This window comes from Anoplophora glabripennis, unplaced genomic scaffold (assembly GCF_000390285.2).
Source record: "Anoplophora glabripennis isolate ALB-LARVAE unplaced genomic scaffold, Agla_2.0 scaffold5, whole genome shotgun sequence".
Taxonomy (NCBI): Eukaryota; Metazoa; Arthropoda; class Insecta; order Coleoptera; family Cerambycidae; genus Anoplophora; species Anoplophora glabripennis.
This window is the reverse complement of record NW_019416525.1, coordinates 2,869,645-2,895,598: the sequence shown is the minus strand read 5'-3', so window position 1 is coordinate 2,895,598 and position 25,954 is coordinate 2,869,645. Positions and strand designations below refer to the sequence as shown.

At 33.5% G+C, this 25,954-nt stretch overlaps 2 protein-coding genes across 2 annotated transcripts; one reads left to right on the top strand and one right to left on the bottom strand.

Annotated features, from left to right (window-relative positions):
- The first annotated feature begins 286 nt into the window (after window positions 1–286).
- LOC108906748 (NGFI-A-binding protein homolog) lies at window positions 287–19,473 on the top strand. Its single transcript, XM_023454854.1, has 7 exons — window positions 287–569; window positions 13,219–13,648; window positions 13,701–14,150; window positions 14,199–14,367; window positions 18,395–18,477; window positions 18,696–18,783; window positions 18,980–19,473. The coding sequence occupies exons 1-7, from the start codon at window positions 287–289 to the stop codon at window positions 19,163–19,165; spliced, it is 1,689 nt and encodes a 562-aa protein (XP_023310622.1). The 3' UTR covers window positions 19,166–19,473.
- Window positions 19,474–19,748: 275 nt separating this feature from the next.
- On the bottom strand, window positions 19,749–23,955 carry LOC108906771 (venom protease). The gene is made up of 6 exons (XM_018710129.2): window positions 23,797–23,955; window positions 22,269–22,631; window positions 21,029–21,167; window positions 20,573–20,733; window positions 20,419–20,520; window positions 19,749–20,357 (listed from the first exon to the last, which is right to left on the bottom strand). Exons 1-6 carry the CDS (start codon window positions 23,864–23,866, stop codon window positions 20,044–20,046), a joined length of 1,149 nt encoding a protein of 382 aa, XP_018565645.1. The 5' UTR covers window positions 23,867–23,955; the 3' UTR covers window positions 19,749–20,043.
- Window positions 23,956–25,954: the final 1,999 nt, after the last annotated feature.

Below are 25,954 nucleotides of genomic sequence, written 5' to 3'. Positions count from 1 at the left end.
TCTGGCTTAAAAAATGCCTGCGGGGATGCAGCTAGTAAAAATACAAGTCGAAGGAAAGAAAGTCCGAAAGCACAGGCGAGCCGGCGAGCTTCCGCGTACCCTTGTTTGATGAAAGCGCCGGTGGTGGGGATACGCGCCGCTATCCTGTGCACGGCACACTTGCAGTGGGGAGTAAAACAAAATAAAATCGTCTTCTGCTGCAGTTGTAGTTCGAACAGTCCACAAGTTGCATCCTGCAACTTTAACACACTAAACCGCTTTTAGTTTTTTTTTGTTTATGTTGTGAATGACTCTGGACGCCGGGAATATGGATTCTGGACATCCTGGGGCTGTCGACGAGGGTCGGTCCTCGAACGCTAGTGCGGAAGGTCCTGTTCCCGCCGTGTCCGGTTCGAATCTTCCGGTGATGTTGGTTGGTAACTGTGCCAGTGGTAGTTCGAGTGCCAGACAATCGCCAAAAGTGTGCGTGACACCGGCGTCGGCGTCGGCGTCCCATGTACTTCTTCAGCGGAATTCGCTGTCTCCATCGGTCCCCAGGAAGATTATGAGCAAGAATAACAATAACACAAGTTAGTATTACCGCTGATACACGGCGATCGTCCCCAGTCCAAACACAAAACTGTAAACAGATTAAATATTGAATGAAACCTGGATGGTTCTTGAAACCACTGTTTATAATAAAGTACAGCATTTACATATGCAATGCCAGGAAATAATGCTACACTTTTTATTTGATTGGGTTTTCTTCCACGCAAAGACAGCCAAAGGGTTGATTTTATAAATTTAGTTTTGCCTTACCAGAATTGTCCCACATTGACAAAGTAGATAATTCTTTACTATACAGGAATTCCACATTACAGTTTACTTAAACTGGTTTCTTTATAAAAAATAATACGATGAAAAGAAAACTAAAAGAGTCCGCGTTTATTTTGCTGATAGAATAAATATTACATAATATCGTACAGCTCTATGGAAGGCAGATAAACAAAACAAAAAACTACAACATACGACTTTAAGTCGATTTGAGAGCGAATGTTTCGATAAGGAATAAGGAAAACTGTTTTTCGAAATGTAAACTATGTAATATGTTATAGTGATTGCTACTGTGTGGTCGTGAAGGATTAACAACTTTTTCACTGTGATACTCCTTCGATTAACCTTTTGGCCCAAAAAATTTTATTTTCCCTTCAGTGTTACAGAAATAGTTACTTACACAAAAAGAATAACTCAAAATGTTACCATTACGTAAAAAAGGTAGGAAAATGAAAAAATGTTTTCAAAAGGTAGATATACAGAGAAGCAAAAAAGTTATGACATAAGTAACAGCAAAATTATGTTTACATTTGAATTCGTCTTCTCAAAAAACCTCCGATACCCAAAATTTGTGCAATATCTGCAATTTTGCAAAGGTTATTTGAAAACAATGAAAACAACTAACTTTGACGTTCTGTATACACTTTTGGACTAAGTTAAGTTTGGTTAATATTACATGTACACTGTATATGTATTTTTCTTCAAACATCCTTGCGTATATCTTACTACAAATCTTCAGCGTTTAATTTTATTCACATGCTTTTTCCTTCAAATTTTATTTATAAATACTGTATCTCAAATATCATCCCAAACTACATAAACAACGCTTTGATAGTGACTCCTGACTATATCACATACATACATAAATATAATGTTCGTTTCGAATATAGATAATGGTTTATAAATATTAAAATTTGTGCTTCCAGTTCGAATATACTTAATTCGCAAACGAGGTATAATCGCTTTCCAAATTGTGTGTCATTAATTTGGGATAAATTAGTTTTTTTTTGTTTTAATTAATGTTTTTTTCTTATAGACCGGATGAAACATTTTTAGATTTTGGGGATAACATATTTGATATTGAACGAATACAAAATGAGTAGTTTCAAAAGTCATTAATTAATAAAAACGAGAATAAGAATCATTTATTAATATCGGTATCGATCATTTTTCAAAAGTTTGCGTAAATGTTAAAAACAGCAAGACAGTAATTACTTATTATTAACGTAATACAAAGTTCTGCATTTAATGAAGGAATATGTAAATATATTCTATAAAAATATTATCAAAAAATCTATATTTTAAGGAAAATGGTAGCGACATGTATTGGAATTTAATCTTTTTAAATTAAAGTGGAAATAATTATCTTGTTAGCCTAGACATAACGTTCTGTATGCATAGCAGCATAGCATTTAATGATACCCGTATGGTGTTACATTGTAATGAAACTAATATTAATAGTCTAACATTGACACTGATAACTGTCATGTCAAAAACGTCTAAATGACACACGTTTAACATGCTGTCATTTATGGTGATTCATTTTTACTAGAGTGTATTTTTTAGGCCTATTTGATAATAACTTCAAAGCGTGAAAATTACACTTTCTAATAGCTAATTATTAACGAAAATAATGTACACTGACAGCCTTAATAAAATAATTCATATCCAATTTGTCGCTCTAGGTATGGTTTCGCAAAAATCTTTATTTCAAAAAATGGGTGAAAAAATAATCTGGGTCACCTAAATTTTAACAAAGTTAGGAAAACAGGTCTTCAAAGAGGTTTCATATTTTCATCTGTATGACCAGTTTTTAGAAGAAATTTTTATTTTATATAATTTTTCACACTCATGGAAACAAATCATTCATACCTACTACATCCCAACTAATTATCGGGTAAGTTTAAACCCACTGGATTACATTAACATTCGGCATGTATATGTGGCTCGAAGCTTATTTCATTGCAAATTCAACCTTACAGAATTTAGATATGCAGAACTAAAAGTACCGGAAACGGATGTAATCAGGTTGAAAAATAATATACCTGTCTTAGTGGCCGACATTATTATGACGTACGCATATGAATAATGCGCCCAGGCATTATGGTTTTCGAATAAAAGGGGTATATACAGGGTGGTGTCACGTCTCACATAAATTTTTCTCCATTTGGAAGAGAATGGTACTGTCACTATTTCATCCCCATCTTTTTTATTTCGGAAAACATTTACGTAAAAAGGTGCCCTAATCTTTTCTGTGGACTATGCTTCTTTGTAACACAGGGAGACAATTTAGCGACGCCCTGTATATTATCTTACGAGTAGTAGGCGGAAAAACAGGTAGCTACTACCCATTCCTGATTCGTCTAAAAAGTGTTATACATAATTCCCCCAAAAAATATCAAATCTCGACTTAATAACTTTTTATAATCAGAATTAATGATTAATGTGAGAACAATTTTTATATTAAAGTTGTTTACAGTTCAGTAACAGCTAACAAAAAACTGCTTACTCTTATTTTTAAATAAATACTAGAGAATATGTCCTAAAAAAAGCAGCTAGTGGGCAGGAAATCCCCCAAAAATAAGTAGGTATTTCGTTCCAGTAGAGATGAGAATCAATTTTGTTCTCAACTTTTTTACCGGATTGTAGCATGTTAAGATAGACGAAATATTCTAGACCCTGAGAGACACCTAATATTTAGTTGGGTGTATATTTTAATAACAACTAACGATAAAATAAGTATATATCGACAACTGACATTTAAAAAATATTTAAAAAAATTTTTTCAACATTAGTATGGCGAACTGCATTAGTAGAATAAATTCATATATCCTATATGTAAAAAAAGTTTGTGATTTTCGTTTTATGGAGGATACTTTGAAGTTTTCAAAACCCTGCTTAGATTTTCTGTACGATTATTAGTTTTCGAGTAATTAATTGTCAAAGCCAAAAAGGTTTTTGCTTTAAACGACGTTAACTCGGCAACAAATCATCGTGCAAAGCTCTTGAATAGTTCAAATTGAAATGGATGAATCAAACTAGAACTGACGGGTGGGACTGCCCAAAAAAAATTATTGAAGCCCGTGGACCTTTTGAAAGGGAGGCAAAAATTTAAGAATTTTTTATGATTTCTTAAATGTCTCCAATTTCCATTTTTTTCATTCCTCTACGACCATTTTTCTCCAAGTTACAGCCTTTTGATATTCACCTAAAAATTTAGGATTTTTATTTATCTTTACATTTTTCGGACTAGTGTATATTAATTACATTTTTTGAATATCTTTAATTTGTTTTTTTTCGCCCATGTTTTAAATATTTAGCTGTTATCTGCTTTATAGTACGGACGAGAATAAATTGTATTACATCTTTTTCAATATTCTGTAATTTGATATTTAATAGTAATTCAATAATATCGCTACTCTATTCACTAAAGGTTTAATTTTTTATTGCTTTTATAAAATGTTTTCTTATTAATACATCGGAAAGTAATTATGAATTTGTAATGAAGTATCTTTCTACGAGACGATATAATTTTTTATGTCTAAAATTTCAATTTGTATAGTAAGGTCTAGAGGATGATGAACTTTTTGAGTATAACTTAAAAAACGTTCGAAAATCAATTTTCAATTTCGTTGCAAATATTGTTACCGAGGTGCCGCACCGATCCAATACTAATTTCTTTTTTTGCTAATAAAAAAACACGGTTAGCGTTTGTCATTTAAAAAATTCTTAATCGTTATCCAATTCTAACAAGTTTATTACAAAAATTATATTATTATTTTTACCTAAATTAATTTTTACCCAAGAGGGGGCAAAAAAATAACACAAACGAACGAAATCCATAATAGATTATTTCTTTCGGTATAAAAAACAGAATTCAGCTTTTTTGTTAATTTAATCAATTTGTTATTAAATAAATTTTTTAAAATGCGTTATAAAACAGAATAAGGAGTTGAACGTCATTGGATTTATATATTTTCTTATTCCCTTATACACTCTGTCAATGTAATTGTTTAAAGCTATACAACTATAGGTATTTGTCAAAAAAACCACAGGTAAGATCAAGTTAACAGTGGCAAAAACCTCCTTGCTCAGGCATGGCGGCTTATATTGACGTACACTCACAGAACGAATGTTGGGCGATCAATTTCACAATAAAACGACAACACAAATTCACCTCGCTACATTTTCATCAACATTACGTCGTATTATCCTACGTCTTCCTAGATTTAAATAAAATTATTACATATCTAAATATCCATAATAATACATACAAAATACAACAAAAACATCAGTTACAATCTACAAGCGTCCATTACATATAATGGTGTTTGTATAATTTAACTTTTGCTGTAAAGTGACAAACGATTGAAAGGGCAGTTTTCTAAAAAACAGTATATTGCATTGAAATTCGTTAGATGTCGTTAGCTACTATCTCTTTCCATTTGAGGTTAGGTTTTTTACATTGTTTGTCTTGTATCAAAATGTAAAATTTAATTTTGCACAAGGTACTCTTATTAAAACCACTGAAAACGCAGATTTTTTTTAGAAAAACTCGTTTAGCTGTCCCAACTCAACGAGCTTCTGTCTTTAATATACAGAGTGTCTTCAAACGAATGAACGATATTTTAATGGTAGCCTCTTTAGAACAAAATAAAACGAATTACATCGATTTACCTTAGTACAATGTTGCAAGCAAGTAGCGTCTATTCGTTTGGAGATACTCTGTATATTAAGAACAGAATTTGGTTGAGTTTCGAACAATCACTTGCCCTTAACTTTGACGCGCTATATCCCAAATTTTCGACAAATATTACAAAATAAATGAAATTTTACTTAGCAACAGTCACAGCTATGTTTTTTATATTTTCACTAATCTTTTGAATAATTAGAAAACTAAATATTTTTAGTTGGCTTTTGAAAATTCCTAGAAAAATTCTACAGACCAATTTGCAGGTGTAAATTAAGAAAATGTATGTGGATTTTGCGTGGGACTTCAATTTCGGCGGATTCAGTGGTTTTTGTATGGATTTTCGTCCATATCTCTGAAACTAAACAGGCTCGGGACAAACTGAGATCATTTTCGGGTTTCTCGCTTCCAATTTACTCGTGTAACATGCCTGGAAAAAATAATTTTGCGGAAAAACGATTTTTAGGAATATTTGTGTTTTTAAATCCAACTGGTGAATAGCTGAAAAAACAAAAGTTTCTGTTTGGTCTTTAAAATCTTCTGATTAATACACATGTATCAAAAACAAAAGACGATCGTTTAAATCCACCAAATTTTTGCATTCATTTGTGCAGCACACTGTAGGTGGGCGTTCAATACTTGATTTTACTATCATAATTATTTACAACTCTGATTGATTATACTTTAAATTCGTAGTAACACAAGAATATTAATTTTTTGTGTGCTTTCCTCTATCAAGACCAACTGTTTTATTATTGTGGAAATATTTGTTGTAAAAAAAATTAGAAGTGCCTTTCTTTTTCTAGAAATAAATTACCTACATTTTGCTATAAAAATGTAAGGCAAAATGGCCTGCGCTGTAATATTCGAGGAGTGGAATATATGATGTAATAAAATTTTGCAGTAGAGTGTACTTTGTAAAACTCCAGTCCGCTATGAAATTGTCTGAACCGTCGAATGAAAAACTGTCTCGGGAACTTTTTACCGAACCGTTTTTTTACGTACACCGACAACTCGTTGCCGACTAGTTTTTGCCCTAAAAATTTTTCGAGCTCAAGAAAAACTCTAAATTATCGATTTCATAGCGCTAGGCTACCGAAATTGAAGTGGGCATTCCACTCCATAAAAAAACGCCTACAAAAAGTTGCCTGATGTATAAGAGATGTGTCTACGATATTAAAAAACTTATCCCATTTGCTGTGCCTCGCCGATACCGTATGTTTTAATATCAGGGGCCAGTTTTTACCACCGAAGAAATTCTTTATTTTCTCCTCGGTTCTATCTTTTAATTTCACTCTTAATAATCCTTTAAAAAACCGAATGACACTCCCCTTAACTCGATGTATGCACGGGTATAAAAAAATGTTGTTTATAAATTAAAATAGTCAAGTTTATCGCTCCATTGTTCTTGCCAAGATGAAGAATATCTACACATCTAACCATTGTATCAAATTTATTCTATCTGAAATTGAATCTTGTGTGGTCAGCATACGGAGAACGCAAAAAAGTCGATGAAAAAATTATCATTATAAGTACAAACTATACCACATTAATACAATTAAACAAATCAAATTTATAAATCTAAAACTTGATATTGTTTTTTCAATTTATCATATCCTTGTAATTATTTTCTGTTGTGTAAATCTTTATTTTATAGTAAGCGTAGCAACACCATTCATAAGTTTCAAACAGAAACGTCATCTATTGAACAAGCAAAGCATTGTGTGTCGATTTTCTTCGACTTACAATATGAGTTTGTGGCAAAAATACGTCTATATCTGCAGACAATTTGTCAAGTGATTTAATAAATTTAAAAAACTAAAATATCACTGATTAGTGTAATTTTAATAATTTAAGCAAGTCTACTTTCCTTTTAATTTTCTGCATACTGCTTAATTTCGACAATTCTTTGTTAATGACAATGTTACACACAGCAATTTCAAGCACAATCAATTTTCATATTAATTTTTTAATTTATTGCGTGCGAGAAAACTAATTTTGTCACTTTTCACTGTCGCAATACACCCACCTAAATGTCAAAATGTTGACCAAAGTTTTAAGCACGAATACAAAAAATTAAGAAATTTAAAATACCCTAAATTGCTTGAAGAAATATTTAAATTATCTCTCGATATTTTCAGGTCGAAAATGGAGATATCTTAGTCTAGAGCCTAAAGGACTTTAAGATATCTCGACAAATATAATATTTACCGTCCTCTGATAATTTAATTTTTTTTTGTCAGGCGACAATTGAGGACCACCCTGTATATCAAACGGTACAACATTTTTGTCCTGGAGTGAGGCTACTGGTAGAACCCTTATCGATTATTTCCGTGGTGCCCGTTTGGCAATAAAATGGCACAAAAAAGGGGGCCGGGAAATAATATGGCCCCCTAGATTTTCAATAGTTCGTTAAAGGCGTGTTTTGCCATTGTAGTAATTTAGCAAATACCCTTAGAACGGGGCGAACCGTTCTAGGATTGGGTGATATTTTTGGTGGGGTGGGCTCTCTCACCCCAGGGGTGCAAGTCGTACCGAGGGAGGTAAGATGCCTCACCCTTATTTGCAATTGCAGGGGCTGTAAGATGAGGGTTTTTTTAAGCCGATGGAAAAAACTCACCCCTTTTTAACTTGCTTGAGGTCAGTTGGAATATGTAAGTAGATGCTCGTCTTCAAAGCAATATGGGAATATTTTTTTCCGCCGAGGTATATGACGATGATACTTTTTTATGTGGGTAAATGAACGTGAGAATATTTTTTAACTATCTCTTGTTATTAGACTAATTTTTTTATCCTCAACGTGTCTCCAGTTTTTTAATTAGACAAATATACGTACCGTCGTTCCTATCGTTAGATTTTTTCAGTATTCTGGAACAACAAATGCATTTTATACGATATGTACATAGGTTACAATAATTGTGTATTCAAAATTGTGTTAAAACTGTTTTTTTCGCCAGGGCCAGTGGGTATATTTAACTAATTTTGGAACAAAGAAAACAAAAGTTGCTAAAATCTAATGGTGGCACACGACGTCTGCTGTTATTATGCTGTTAATTATTGCAAAAGTATAATATCAACAGGTCCTGCCGTCATATGTCCCATAAAAACTTACTTAACTATACAGTATTTTTTATACAGTTTTGTAGGAATAAACAAGACCATTTATAATGTTGCAGTTGATATTGATGTTTTTGTGCTATAAACATTTTTATGGATGTTTAGTTTTATAAATGTCAGACATAGAACGAAGTACCCTTCACTTTGCATCAACCAGTCTCAGTCTGGTTTTTTTGGTACCTTATTAATTTTTTTTCGTGCATCATCAGATAAAATATCCAGTCCAGCTGTAAATCATTAGTGAAAAACTGTCTGTATTATAACGCGAAAAAAATAGTTAATTTCGGTTTCGTCTGCGTTCCTATGTAAATTTTTATTGAAAATTAAAGGTTAACTAGAAAATGAGATTTCTTATAGAATCTTTAAAACTGGTATTGCACGGGCTTGTCTTCTTATGGTACCGCGATTTGTTTTTTTCTATGAATATTGTCTAAACAGCAAAAAATGTAGTGTATTTGCATTATGTAACAGTCAACAATCGGAATAACTTGTATATCCGATGTCTCAATGTCAAATTTTTTTCTTTTCCCTTGAAATACAAATACGTTCTTGTTAAAAAAAATGTTGATCCTATTTTTTTGGTAAGGCCAAAATTGGATCGTCTTATCGGCTTATATTTTACAGCGCCTGTACAATTATTTCTCTAATTTCTTATATATTTTTTTATAATAATAAACGTAATTGCAAGCGAATAGTTTAATTTTGTTTTAGTCAAATCAGTTTTGGGCAGAATGCATAAAAATGGTGTTAAATGTATTTTTGTTACTTTTAATAGTTATCTCGGTATGCAGCATTGATGAATTGAGAAAAAAGTCAGTCTCGAATACCGTTCCAGTGAAGTGGATTTTCTTAGTAATAAAAAGTAGGTAATTAACTTTTTTCTAATACATAGCCGAGAATAATATTACTTTTATGTTTTTATGTGTATTCGTTGGGTTTTTGTCATTTTTTTGGTAGTGGGTACTGTATCTTTCCATTTATATTATTCCCTACAAAAAATGATTGAGTATTGTCTGAAGAATGTTACTGCTTAAAATGTTGCCAATCGATACTTAAATTATATTTATCCTGTCGCGTTAATCATACAGTGTAAACCAAAATGTTACGTAGATTTTCGAGCATAGCAAAAAAAATTATTGAGCCAGGAAAACTTTACATAAGTAATTTAAAAATAACACTTTTTATTTAACGAAAATTGTGAATTGGGAACGTTAGCGATGCAACTTTTATATCTACAATATTGCCTGCTTAGAAAAAAGCTTTTTTATGTATTCCCGTGCACAATTATAACTAAATGCAGGTAATTAAATGTTACTTAATAAAGCATTAATTAAAAACAAGCTTAGTTTTTGTTTCATTATACTAGTAACAATATACAGGGCGTTGCCAAACAAACACAGATGATACCTGTTTCATTCAGGGAAAATAGAATTCTAATTTTTAATTTTCTGTAGAAGCATAAGAAGTTAAAATCGGCATTTTCTGGAAAACCGTTGCATCGGTTGATTTAATGAAACGAGTATATCTTTTTTATGTAGAAATGGTCAAGGATTCCGATTATCGAAAAAAGAATTACGAATTTGACAAATAAAAATAGTTTTTTGAACCTTGGCTTGACCCCCCGCCCTCCTCACCGTAGGGACACCCCTAAAAACAATGTGTCAACTTGGTTTAGATAAAGTAATTCCTCACAATAAATGATATCTCTGTACAAAATTTTATCAATTTATTTCGAAGCATTTTCGAGATATTGTAATAAAATTACTTTCTCTACCATCTGTGTTCGTTTAGCAACACCTTTTCGAAACCCCTGTATACAAATAGAGTTCACATCAATTTTTAAAACGCATGATTTTTTTAGTTTGGAAATATTTATGCGATACAGAAAACCTAGGACCTAACAAATAGGCATGAAATGACTATAACATTTATATGAGTGGAAATTCTTCCTGTAATTTTAATTGTATAGAAAAAATTTAACTTTTTTAAAGAATACTGTTTATAATTCACACCTGCCAAATGTGAACAATTCGACTAGTCAGTTCGTTACTCTGCCATGCTAACGAGGCCATTGATAAGTATCCTTAACATGTTCCGATAAAATTGAACCCTTAACGATAATTTTTTTATGCAGGAAACGATATATTTATATTTTTTTGCTTTGTGTATCTACATATAATTTATTTCTCGCTTTGTGGGCAGACCCAATGCACTCATGCGTGTAAAAGTAACAACTGGGCGGTGGTGATTATTTTTTTCGTCGGTAGGTTCACCTCTAACGACTTCAGAAGTAAAAAAAATATTTAGAGAGTTCTGTAGTTGGCTGTAGTCAAAGATTCTCATGTTTTTTTCCCGTAAAAATCCAGCCGTCGATTAAAAAACCGATAATCTTTCTTTTAGCGAAGGGACATCCACCTCATTCGCGTGTGAACATAAGAAAAAATCACCCATGTCGGGCTGTTTAATATGCGTGAGCACGGTATGTCAACACGCGTATTTAAATAATCTAACACAAAGCACCCACGGAAAAAACCACCAGGTACATCAGCCGAAGATGCTTTTGTTTTTTTTTCGGACCTTCCGTAAAGACTTTACCCTTTTCTCACAGTGGCGAGATGTTCATGTCCGCTTTTTATGCCGTCCGAGAAAAAAATCACCAATTTTAATTATGCGAAAGGATATTTAATGTATGCAAGAGGTCACAAAAAGTGCACAGGTAGGCATTGCGCGGGGTAAGGGCACGAAGTACGTTTGCCTGTGCACCAAATGCGCCTTCAGGGGTGACTGCAATTAGTTGTCTCACACAGGTATACGTTTTGCCCCGAAATTTGAATTATTCTTTAATTCCTTTCGTATTATTTCAATTGTGACTTTTCGGATTGGTCCACTTGAACGTTGTGTTAAATTTTCGAGTAATACCTACAAAAGAAATTCTACTTCTGTGTCAAAATTTCGGAGCGACATAAATTATTAGGACTGTGCAAAATAATTTTAGCAAAAAATCTAAAAAGCAGCTGTTGTTATTATTTAAATCGATTTATTAATTCGCTCCTTATTTTGATTTTCGGAAGGTTTTTCGCAAATTTCGTCACTCGTTAATGTAATTGTTATTTATTTTGTAAATTGGTTTTGTTGTGTCGGGATAGTCATATCTTGGGAACAATGTAGATTATTTTCTATAAATATAATGCGTTGTGATTATCAACAATATTTGTGTTAGGTAAATCATAATTGTAAAAAGTTAAACGGATATTAATTGACGAAATGTTCTTTTGTGGCGGCAGTATGTACATTTTTGGGTAACAAAAGAAGCGTAGTTTGAATTAATACGAGATTAATAGTGTGGCAATTATATTTTGAAAGGTACGGCAATTCTTAAGAGGACAGATATTAAATAAATCAAGAATAAAATTTCCATGTGGTAACGGAAAGCAATTATTGTACCAGTAAAATTTAATAAAACCACTTTTTACCGTAAATTTCTCTCCGGAGAAAAACTTGATTGAAAACTACACATATAAACTGCATAGCCGTTTTTATGCCGTGCGACATCTGTTGAATATGATCACGTATCGGCTTATAAGAAAAATTTCATGCAATTTCCCATGATCTGAAAAAAGGAATAGAGAAATTTCTTTTCTACTGCGCAAGCCGGCCAATAAAAAAGTTACCCAAACAGAAATGCAGACACCGAGTGCAACGACAATTGAGAAATCGATAAAAGTGCAGGTCAGGAGTGACCAAAAGAACATAGATGTACTGACAATGCAGTGGCGGAGCACGTTCTCAATCTGCAACCCACCTAATAACTTCTACCAGCCTACAAAGGATTTCTTACTATAATACGGATATTTTATACGAGTCAATAATAAGCACAACTACAATTTTGTGTAAGTATGATGAAATGATATTAATATGGCGCAATGACAACCGTGTGTACTGTAAGCCTCAAATTTAGGAAAAAATTTAATTAAAAAATAGCACACTAACCTCTATGATATCTTATATTAAATTATAAATACTGCTTTAACTTTATTTCTGCTACTATAACTTCCATATTAATTTGTTTGTTTGAATAACAAAATTCTTAATTTACCAAAGAAATGTCTTTTAAAACTACTATACTACTGTGGTCTTCCATTTTGTGCAAAAAAATGTTACGATTGTGATTATGTTATAAAAAGTATTTTCATATGAATACACACAAAGATATTGCTCTTAAATGCAGTAAAATTAAGTATATAGGTACAGTGAAAATATCTCCTAAAATATATTTTATCAAAATGTTGCGTTTTTGTTAATTTTTTTATACGAATATTTTAAACCTGTTTTCCAAATTCGTTTGTCGACTTCACTTGAATACTGTTTGTTTTATTTCACTATTTTCTTCCTATATACTTATGTGTGTTGGTTTTACAACTTTAATTAATGTAAACTTTTTTAAAAAAATACAATTTGTGGGTAATGTATAACACAAATTGTAGTTAGTCGTGTTTTATGTCATGGTAAACAGTAATAAAAAAGCTAAAATGATGTAAATTTTAAATATATAAATTTTTTCTGTATATACATTCATTGAGTATTAACACATTTTGCAGTATTTCCTACGTCCTACCCCACAAACCAAGCCGAGCTGCAGCTATTCCGAGTAATGCAAAACGCCTCGCTACTGCTCTACTACGACACACTCCTGGAAATGGGAGGTGACGATGTCCAACAGCTCTGCGACGCCGGAGAGGAAGAATTCCTAGAAATAATGTCCTTGGTAGGGATGGCTTCGAAACCTCTGCACGTCAGAAGGCTGCAGAAATCCCTACAGGAATGGGTAACGAACCCCACCAAGTTCAAAATCCCTTTAGTGCCAGGCGAAGATTTCGAGCTGGAGCTGTCGAGTCCTAGAGTGACCAGCAACCACGTCTTCTACACAGACAGTGGCGACAACAGCAGGACGATGTACTCCCCTTCGCCGGGCGACCTTTGTGCCTTACCTCCCGTTTCTAGCCCTGGTTTATCTCTAAGCAACAAAAGGTCAGTACTTGAAAATACTTCGAATAGAAGTTTGAATGTTTTTTGGTTTCAGGCCTTATTCCCCGTTGGACCCAGCTTGTCCCCCATCTTCTAGTTCAAGTCCTGGGGGTAATATGTCCGTACAACTGTCCCCAAGTCTTACAGATAGTCAGATAGTCAAGCTAGCAGCAGCCGCCGAAAGGTTAAGCAAGAAGCTCCCACAGTTCGAGCCAAAGCCTCACAACACCAAGAAGAAGGTTTGTAAGGAACTGGAGCTTGTGATTTCCATGCCAGAGAACGATCCACGTCGCATGGACGAAATTCGGAGGTACGCAGCCATATACGGACGTTTCGACTGCAAAAGAAAGCCAGAGAAGCCGTTGACTTTACACGAAGTATCCGTGAACGAAGCTGCCGCACAGATCTGCAGGTTTATCCCAGCTTTGCTTACAAGACGAGACGAACTGTTCCCCCTGGCAAGGCAAGTTGTCAAGGATTCGGGATGTTACTATTCCAAGACACAGTAAGTGTTCTTCTTTAACACTTGCATGTCTACCATCGGCTGTTTCAGGTTGTCGACCGTGTATATGAACAAACACATGCACATGGGCCACGACAGGGAAGGGGAGAACAATATCTCCGCGAGGAGCAGCCCAAGGATCATGGTCCCGGATAACGACGGACCCATGATGAAGAGGCCCAAGCTCGAGTCGAACTCGGACGGGGATGACCTGCAGCAGGTCAGCCAACTAACGAGACAAAAGCAACACTCACATGTCGTTATTAACTTAGAGGATTAATTTTCCCGCTTAATGCTTTGCTTTTTTTTAGCTTGCTCTCGCGTTGGGGGCCTAGATTTACGAGAAATCCATTACTGTAAGGTGCATGCTGTGTACGTAGGGTTAAGATGCTTCGCGGTGCTTCAGGAGCTTTAATTGCTTATTTATTTACGGTGGTTATGTGAAAAAATACGTCCTTTCGTGCAAAATTTGTCGGTACCTATTAATGAAGTAGTTGCGGTATTTAGAAATATGTTTTGCTCTCTGTATATTACAAATTTTATTTTTTATTAATGTGACATATATAGTATATGTAAGGGCTTGATGTCCACAAGCAATACTGACCTAAAAAATTTGGTCTGCTTTTTACTAAATTGTATAACGCTGATTCCGGTTTACATCCAACAATTTGGTTTGTGATTTTTTATTTTGTGCAATTAATTCAAGTCCTCGGATAAATAGGACGTAAGGAAATTCCAAATAAAATTAAGTTTTTTGGAATAAGTTGGATTTTTAAACTGTCATGGTACAATGAATCGTGAAATGCCTTATATAGTTTACTTAGTCATACATTATTTTATATTTTTTTATTTTTAAAGTATGTCTATTTTTTCTTGATAACAACGCTAGTCTGTAGGTGTAAGTTTGTTTGTATAATTTTTAGCGTACGCAAAATATATTTACAATTTTTTTTACGCACTGTGATAAATGTAAGTTTACGAAATTTGATTATTTTTGGAGGACGTATTTTTGATCATGGTAGCATAACTGCATACAGTCAACAACAATTATCTTGGTCATTAATTAATTCTAGTCAAAATAAATATTATTTAGAGGTAAACCAGTTTTGTTGGCACTATTTAATATATACTTACTTCGCTTAATATTTAACAAAAGTGTTTATAACAAAGGTATTTTAAAATTAAGTCGATTATTAACTCGCTTTTTTGTACGTGATTAAGGAAAAACTGTATTCGAAATTATACTTTATACAATTATTTATGGATTTTTACGTATTAGCCTTTGTTTACGCCGAAAATATCGTGAAACTTATTTACAGTTGTCTTAAAATGTGTTCTCAGATACCTCTATCAGTATCGAGATGGCGCTGTAGTACGGATGCATTACATAAACCTACACTTAACGCCAAGGTTTGTAACGTCTGCAGCCAGTTGCTAGTTCTGCCACTTACAGCTAGAGGGCGGGAGAAAGAGTATCTGTTTTGATGCATCAATATCTTTTAAAATTACAAGTGTTGGGAGATAATTTATATACTTTTTCAGAATTCACGTATCGTAAATTTTGAGTAAGTAATGTTAAAATATTCTTAATTTGTTTTTGTTTGTTGAGGACGTGTAAAGATGTGTATTATATTTTCATTAGCGGTGAGTATTTCCGAGAATTTAGTCTATGAATAAGTCCTTTACAGTAATTGTCATAAATCGTTTTGAATTTACGTAATTGAAAATGGTTTTATAAATATTTAAAATAACATCTTATATTTTCTTGGAATATTTACTGAATTTTATACCGGACATAAATTGCTTGTGAAATATGTTTACACGTGGATTATGCTGAATATTCTAGGAAAGACATTCGCCAAAAACGGAAATTAAGATAATGGTTCTATCTCTGTAACATAATTTATACAGCCTGTTTACTATAATAGGGCCTCTCCTATGTACCTCGCTTAATACACGATGCACGTCAAAAATGTTTTTTGTTGCATTTTTTGAGGCCTTGTTGCTTGTAAAAACAAATTTAAGACCCATGGCCAACTTTACGAGTAATAAAAAAACCGGAAAACTACCGAATGCTTAGGGCCGTCTAACTTTTTTATTTTAAGAGATAGAGAAAACTTATTTTAATAAAATTGCATAGCAAAATTGATATCTTTCACCTGGTGTAATCAAATTTTTGAATCTACGTATTGAATTTGATGCGCCCTCTACACGGACAAAAAAAATGTCATCGAAGCAGGCTGTGGATACAAAATATTGCTTGTTCTTTCTTCTTTCATGCGATGTACTACATGTCGCCTTTCTGTTATATATTTGTATTACATTTTTTATAATTTTGGTATCAAAAATGTAGATTACTGTAGAAATTGCTTTAAACAGGCCAATTACAAAAAATTTAATGAATATAATGTACTTCTTTTAAGCTAAGAATCTGCAATATCAGTTTACCATCATAGGAGTAAAGTCCTATGATTTTGGTATCAAGAATTCTAACCCAAACGTTTACAGAAAACCTCTGTTTAAATGCAGTTTCTCCATGTCAATATAAATGACCATTAGTCCATTTGAAGTAAATGTTTCCATTAAAAAATCCATTGTTACAAAAATTAGACACATCTGACCAGAGAGTTCTTCTGCATATAAAAGGATCTTCCCTCTTTCTTTCTTTTCACTACCTACAAAACCCCAATCTCCTACTCCTTCCTCTCTCAAGCTCAAGAGATGAACTTTTTTCGCCTTATAACATTTGAAACTTTATTTCCTTCTTGCACTATCCTTCTCTAAATTGTAGTTCACTTCAATCTCTCACTGTTCTACTCATTTTTCATATTTACATACGTAATTTAAAATTCTGTTAACATTAAGTACGTATTTTATTAACAACACCTGATTTTATTAGCGAAGGTTTTCTACATTCCGCAAGTGCTTGAATAGAATTAAAATTGCATTGATAGTACAATACAAACATATTACATACTTCTCAGTATGTGAAAATATCATTATTAATCAAAATTATACTCTTTCAAATCACCGTTAACTGTAACAATTATGTATAAACTATAACATATTTAGCGTAAGCTACTTTGTGCAAGAACAATGTTGAAGGCTCAGTTTACTCTAAAGTAAAAAACCAATATTATAATAATGTGAAAAGAAAATCTGCGGTTTGCTTTAAAGAAGTACATTATATTTATTAAATTTTTTGTAGTAGACACGTGTCTACAACAATTTCTATGTTAACACGAAAATGTTTTTTATACCAAATTTGTAAAAAATGCAATAAATATAAAAGGTACAGGCAACATGTAGTATATCGCATGAAAGAGGAAATAACAAGCAATTTTTTGTAGCCACAGCCTGCTTCGATTTTTTCAGCCCGCGTAGAGGGCGCAGCAAATTGTATACGATATTTTGAAAATCTGTTTACATTGTTTTTTATTATTACTCACAAAGTTGGCCATGGATCTCAAATTTGTTTTTACGAGCATAGAGGCCCCAAAAAATTTAACAAAATACATTTTTGACGTGCGTCGTATATTAAGCGAGATCCATAGGAGTGGCCCTCTTATAGTAGACAGCCTGTATACATAGGATCAAAACCAGGATGTAACTTGGAGGACTGGGAACTGAAGTGAACAGTATATGAAGGTAAGGAAGAACACAATGTGAACAACGTTTCGTCTTGTGGAACTTCCAAGAGAAAGATGATAAACAATGAATTGGTAATTTTCAAGATTTTTCTCAGCTTCAATTTAGCGCTGATATTTATTTTATTTTATGTTATTCGTTTCAGTTGAAGTTTAATACACTACCGGCTGCTTTTGGTTTTTGGTGGTAGGTAATTGCACTTACAGCTTCAGAAAATTTTGCAAGTGGGAGATTTTGCCAAAGCCGGGACAGGACGGTGCAGTAAGTTCTAAGAATGCCTTCTAATCAAACAAATTTAATTTTATGGTATTGTTGCTTAAAACATGAATGATCTAAAACATCTTGATGAAATTTCCGTATATGCTAGTCATATACTATTTATCAACGTAAATTCGTTGACTTGTTTTGGGTGATTCATGTGCTCTGCTTAACGCCGCTTTAGTGATGCAACTGAGATAATCGCTGATTTTGTTTTTAGCATGCAAGTCTGCTTTTATGAGGTAAGGCTAGTAAGGCACTCGGCCGATATTTGCATGCTGGTTCCTTTAAATATGTTTTTATTCAATAAATTAGTCATTTGTATGGATATTTCGTTCTAGGATTACGATGATGCAGTCGTTATGAGAACATCTTTACATTCCCTGTTTCAGCAAAACTCAAAAAACCACCACTCGACCGCAAGGTAGGATATCTGATCGCCCTCAATGTCAGTCGTGACTCAACAGAGATTTCCTTATTATTTATCAGTCCAATTTTGACTAAATTAAAACATTTTTCTTGTTGTTCTTTGTGTTCGTCCATTTTAACTTTTACATTACTGAATATGTATGTCAGTCACGGGTCATAAGTTTTTTTTTAATTATTTCTGTTTACGTTCTAATGACTTGTTTTTCTGCACAGGGGAAACTTGTCGAGAAGATCCTCTTTGGGAGTGGAATTGGAAGAGTCAGATTCCCAATTTACATACAGCAATTCCAGTAGCCCGCAGGTAAAATTTTCGACAATCAAATCATTACTCGCTAATAAAAGACTACATGTGTTTGTGTAATGTTAATATTTGTAGTCAGATCACGTCTAAACAGTTTTAGATGATGAATTCATCATGTATCTATGTTTACGTAACGAATTATCGCTGATAGGGATCTCGCTTAGGTATCGGTGGATATTTTTAAATCTGTTTTCAGAGAAAACTGGAGGAAGGCGACAACGACGATGATGCCAGTAAATATTCCCCAAAGGTACAAATCATAGCGGCCAGCGGAGACAACATCATAGCAGTGGCTAACCCGGCGCTGGCAATGTCACCGGCCATCTTGCCCCCCCTGAACCCCCTCATAGAAGCCCGGGAAAACCGCTCCGACAAAGATTGACCGGCTTGTTTTCTTTACAACATATATTTATCCTTCTGTAACACACTGTAATACTGTGATTTATAACGTAATTTATCCGAAATTGTTATAGTTGACTGATACTTTGTAAGTTATATTAAGCAGCAATTTTACTTGTTTTAATCGACCCTTTTTTTACTTCATAATCAAAATATGTTTGTACTTATCACTTTTTTTTACATACCTAAGTACTCCGTAGTCCACCTATTGTCGCATAATCGACTCTACTTCTGTTTTTATGATGTAACATAAATAGGAACTTTGAAATATATTTTCATAAATTCGTAAAGTACAACTTATTGTAGCTATTGTTAATAAATATTATTTAAAGAAATCACGTTTCCATAATCTCCTAACTATATACAGGATGACTCACGAGGAATTTCATTGAGGGGAATATCAAATGACCATTTTAGCTCTAAGTCTACAAATGACCCTGTATATTACTTTTTATTGGCATTTGATGTTCCCTTTAACGGACTCTTGTTTGTGGTAAAAGTTGTAATATTTCTAGTGACTCACCACGTTTTAATCATTTGGAAAGGTTGGTGAAAAAGAAAGACGATTCAAATATCTGTTTTATAATAAAATGTTGTAACATAAATACATAAAAAACTTAACATAATACATTATAACGGTACAATGTCACATTTTTTTTGCTTGTTGGGAAGAGTAAGTAGTTTTTTGGGAATCTACACAATTACTGGGACTAGAATAAAAAATACCTGAAATTATAACTCAAATAAGTCATAACGTCAGTTGTCATGTGCACAATTCGACGATTTTCCAACTTGTTTGTTACTGGCTCAAAACAAAGGCATAAGCGAGAAGACCAATTCGGGGGGACAGCGCGTTAGACATTAATCCAAGTTCCTCTTAATCCAGTCAATGAAATTCGTGACCCTTGTGTATACCCCAGGGTACCCTGCTTCAGCACATCGGAAACCGTAGGACACAACGCCTATCTGGTAGTATCTTATGTATCTCGCTTCGGTTTTACCGTACAAAAGCGGCCCTCCGGAATCGCCCCGACAAGCGTCCTTTCCGCCGGTGGTCCAACCCGCGCATATAATTCTGTCGTCGATGACGGATTTGTTGGCGAAGACTCTCTTACAGTTGTTGTTGTCCACCACGGGGACCGAGGTGACTTGCAGCACCGAACTGGAAGGACCATCTGCAAAAGAACACTCGTTAGGCGGCTAGCCCACATGGCTGGTGTTGCCAAAACTACTTACTGAAATATATGGATCCCCATCCTGTCACAAGAGGCCTGTACTTCACAAAATTGTTTGAGCGATAAGGTTCTTCATGTGGTAAACACACGGGCCAAACGGAATCTGAAATTAAATAGAGTTAAGATGGTTCGTTGAGTCCTTGTCTGACATTTACCGTTACTGGGTTTTCTTTCCATGGTGAGGATGGCGATGTCGTTGGTGAACTGCACAGAACTGTAATCCTCGTGGATTTTGGTTTTGATCAAAGGTATGTCTTCTGGTGACGCGCCGTCTTTGTCGTCGTAAAGGTCGTGCTCTCCCACGCGTGCCAAGTAACTGGAAAATGTAAGCGAATGTATAATTATATATAACAATGTCGTACCAAGTCAACCATCATTCTTTATGTGCATGTTCCGGGCAGCGCGAAAAAAAAAATGTTCTTGGAAATAAGCTCTAATAGAAAACGATTTTTAAAGTTTTTCGCAATATTAAAGAAACGCCCTGTATATTTCTCCGTGTTGTTCAGCATAAGACTAACTTTTAGGTGACAATAACCGATAGCAATAGTATAATAATATATATTGGCTGAATACCCAATTTATTGTTTCGATTTTGGATGAAAAATACTTACAGATCATTTCTGTTGTGAACACAGTGGGCAGCAGTTAGAATATGCCTGTCTGTAATGAGTGTACCGCCACACAACCATTTAGGGGCGTTAGGGTTCTTCGAATTCCTGTACCCCAGAGCGACCATCCAAGGAAATTCGCCTGGAACAGAAAATGTCAAAAAATTACTATTAGTTTAGGCATAGTTGTATTTTCCACACATTCCCGTTAATTCACGCGAAAGCAATTATCAGACACATAATTGTATCGCCACAAAATTGTATGTGATTATCTGATTAAAAAATTATGCAAACAATTTGTAGGATTCCCCCAACGTAAAAAATGACTTTCGTTCTCTTCTTTCACGCGAATGGCCTTGGTGTTATTTACTTATTAAGTAAACCGCTTCTGAATCATAAACCTTTCTTACTTTTCTGTCATATTAAAACAGCTGTAAATGCTGCAGGTGGCACTGCACTGGAAGTTCCCGCGAGTAGATATTGTGGTACCTGTTGTATCTATATCCGTTTGGTTTAGACTTGGCCCCAATTTTATCAGACGGACAAGGTGACAAGTAACGTAATATCCTTATGAAATATGCTTTCGTATAAAGAAACAGGCGACGGGAAGAAAGAAGTGATATCATTGTTGATGCCTGCTTGATTTTTAAGAATTTGTTTAGTCATAAATAATTCATATTAGGAATAAAATGGATGATATATTGTCGCGCGTTATTAATATTTATATTCAACCAGCGCTTTTTTGTCACTGTTTATTCCCATTCATCAACTGCTTTTATATCCTAAAATTAAACACGCATTTTTTATTATATTTTTTAACTCGCTTTCTAATATTGGCTGAGCAATAGTACAATTTAGAATAACTTTTTTCTCTATCTTCCCTGACTGTTTTTTTTTTGGCAAGGGTTTATTTGATAGTTTTGCTATAGCTGGGAAAATATTCACATAAGCATAGAAAAAACTAACTACACGGATGCAAACAATACATAACTTTAGACAATATTTTTCCTCTAATTTTGATGACAAACATTAATAGTTTCTACCGTAACCGACATAAAAACAAGTTCATAAATTTTAAGATGAAAACGACTTGACATTTAACAAACCCGCAGTGAATAGTAATAATTGCACGTTATGAGCAGATGCACAGTTGTTGCATAACTTATTAAATAATGGATGTATATATATATATATAATTTATTCATTTTTCAAAGTTGTTATCACTAATTTGCAATAATCTTACCGAGGGTGACAGGCACTCCGCCAACAATTTTTGTGTTGGTCTTATTGGTAAATCCGCAATCAGGTGGGCTGAGTAATCTGCTCTCGTTTTTACTCTCCTCGTTCTCGGAGGAGTCATCGGGTTTGCTTTTATCTCCGTCAGGTTCAGCGTCTATACTCGTCGGGTTGCTTTTTGGAGTGATTTGTGGGCAACAAACCATAGGAGTGCTACCGATATAGCCACAAGTGGAACTTCTTAGGTAGTTTCCAACGGCTGGGTTCGAGCCTTGAGAAATTAGTAAGTCGATTAGAACTTTGCACTGCTTTATGCTTATGCAGAGGCCGTACTCGTCCTTTGGGGTGTAGCAAGGGGTCCCATCGTTCACTGTAACAAATTCGGAAGTTGGGCGAATTTTCTAAATTAAAAAACATGGGTCGTCGGCGTGGTTTTTCCGCCGCTAAAGGAACACCATCGTGTGTAAGAGGGTTTTAGACTTCCACATATGTGTGGGTTTATTTTTAATAAATTTATCTGGAGCGAATTGGTCTCTTTAACGATAATTTTAATATGTATATGAATCGATTAATCTTGACCTGATTTGCTTGCAACTTGATCGTAATACTTGATTTATTTTCAACTTTAAATCGAACCGACTTTATTTCTGTTAAGCTGCACACAAACAAGGGAAAATATCACTAAAATACCGTAATTATTAGCGAGTTATTCAATTAAATAGGTTTGTAAACTATATTTATATCATTTACATGTTGTCTAATTTATTTCCGGCCTGTTTATTAATAACCAATTTAGCGTTATCCGGAAAACTATTATAGTTGCAGAGATAGATTGGGTAGTTCCGCAATTTTCAAAAAAATCTTCGGGTGAAATTGCCTGTGACTGAACTAATTAGATGTGACCATTTTTAAGTATGCAGTAATTTTTTAAGAAAAAAAATCTTGGACGAAGTAGGACAAAAAGAATTTAATATTACGAATGTTTTAAATGAAAAATGTAACTACGTTTCGAATTGCGGAATAATAGACGCATTTATATTCCAGATTTGTGATGCCGATGCTCATTTGTTTTTCTAATAGCAAAGTTTCATGCGTTAATCATGAGACCAGGATTTGATATAATTTTTTTTTGTTTCTTCGAAAGATACGCGAAAAATAAAACGGTATAGACTTCCAGAACGTAGTTCACAAATCTTATCAAAGACTGTAGTTTTTATGTATAAATAAATCTTTTATCAGGAACTGGACTGATACATGTAAATAAGGAAAACAAATATGGATTATTTATATTTTTAAATCTTCTGGTTCTTTGAATAAATTAATTCATATTTAAGTATTTTAATTTGATTTTTATTACTCCAAACTTAGACTAATTCACAATTTAGTAATATGAGTACTATAAAAAAACAAGCAAAACCCTATTTAATGAAAAAAGTCGGAAGAAAGCAAAAAAATGTATTTATTAAAGCAAATTATAACAGTTACCTATCTTTTGTGTTATTATCTAAAATTAAAAGTATTTGCTAATGACCCACCTTGTCCCAAGACGCCGCCAGCGAGGAGGAAACACAGAAAAACATTCAAAGTCAACACTTTACCGATCATGTTGCGGCAACACAGAACGGTGACAAAAAACTGAGGCCAGGGAAGATGCGATACTGAGATATTATTCTCTGCAATGGCTAATGTACTGACAGTGATTGTTAATATGACGCTAGTAGCCCCCCCAAAGTCCCACGGTCAGTTGGAAGGTCGGGTGAATATAGTAAATATATGATAGAAAAAATGGATGACTAACTATCCTTGCATAACCAGATAAGAGGAGAATTATTCAAATCAACTAGTTTTTTGGGATTTTTCAAAATACCTTTTCGCAACAGAAAAGACGCGTTTAATTGTGGGGAAACCGGGAGCGTCCTGTTATATTTTTCGAATTATTTCTAGGAGGACGTAATATAAACATTGGTCAGAGCGTTCTAGGTCAACACTTTTTAGTGTTTATCTGTAAAAACATAAATTTACACATTTTATTAGGAAACATTGCGATTACTTACTTACTTTTTATTGACCACTTTATATACAAAAAAGTACATTTGAAGTCTCAATATTAATATTGTAATAATATTATACATACATACAAAGTACGTTAAAAACAAATATATATTTATTTACTAAGCTATAACAATATACAGCATATTGACTCTAGCCAGTGATCACGCTGTATATATGATTTTATTCGTATTGATTAAGGTAAAGTAAGGGGTCAAATGAATTTTCAAAATTTTTCCGTGATTTTTGACAGACTGTATTTAGGTGAAAAATGGTCGTATCGGAAATTAAAAAAAAAGCTGAAAAAAATGTTTCCAAGTCTCTGGAAAAAGAAACTAAAAAATTTGCAAAATTTTTTTCGTCGCGCCATTTAGAATTGCATGAAACCGTCGCTCCTAAAAAATTTCAACCGAAAGATCTAAAAATTACTCTTAGAGCTTCAAAATGCTTTTTTTTAATTCCCGATACGACCTTTTTCACCTAAATACAGTCTTGTCAAAAATCACGGAAAAATTTCGGAAATTTCTTTGACCCTTTAATTTTTTGCATTAGTTTATATTGATTGCAAAGTTGATTCGTTTGTGTAAGTATTTAATAACAAACGAAATATGAACTACCCGATTGTCGTAACAATGATATTGACCCAATATCTTGTAAAAGTGTAAACACCTATTTTTAAAATATGCATTTTATAACTGTTGCTGTGCCGAATCAAGGATTCTGTTCTAATGAGTTTAATATGTCTAATACGCAATCATTATAGAACGTAATGTGTGATTCTTATTCTGTTCTGTCTTTGCCTATTAAGTAAATATAGGTATTTTAATTAAACTTACTATTTCCACAACTGTGTTACACAATTTAAAATACATAGATTCAATTATTGATTTTCTTCGACGTTGTAGGTTATGCAACACACATTGCGCCGCAGTCTTTTGAGTGCATATGTATGAAAACTTATTTGTACTATTTTGTGTTTCTCTTACAATTGGAAATAAAATAGATCTTTAATATTTATTAGGTATATACATTTTTACGTGTGACTCAAATATATTTGAAAATTACCTGCATTATTTTGAAATATGAAACAATTACTTTGGGCTTTCGCAAGTAGATGGAGCGACAGTCCCATTTCTATGAATTATCTATTTCAAAATATGTTTTAGACTGGATTTGGTCATGCGTTTATATAAACCAACAAAACTTACGTAAATCATATTAATTAATTAATTAATTACCTGAAGGTATTCTTTGAAGCCTGGTTTTTTACTTCCTGATTATATATTGCCAGATCCGTGGCGTAATTTGTTTGCGCCACAACCCATTACTGTTAATGGAGAATTTGGGTTTATACTTTTGCTTGCAAATGCTGACAAAATCACGTTAATGGCCGTTTAATACACTGCTCGCAATCGTGTTTATCGATTCTAATGAATTTTGATTAATATATCAAATCTATGCCTAAATTAGTTGATTGAGGTACGGGTTCGGGCGTTCCAACAAAGTAGTTTGAACTAATGAAAGGTACGCCTACTAAAAAACCTTTGAAGGGTTAAATTTTTTATTAAAAAAATAATTAAACACGCAGACTTTTCTAATACAACCTTTATTTGTTATCAGGTACACGGTAAATAAAAAAAACTA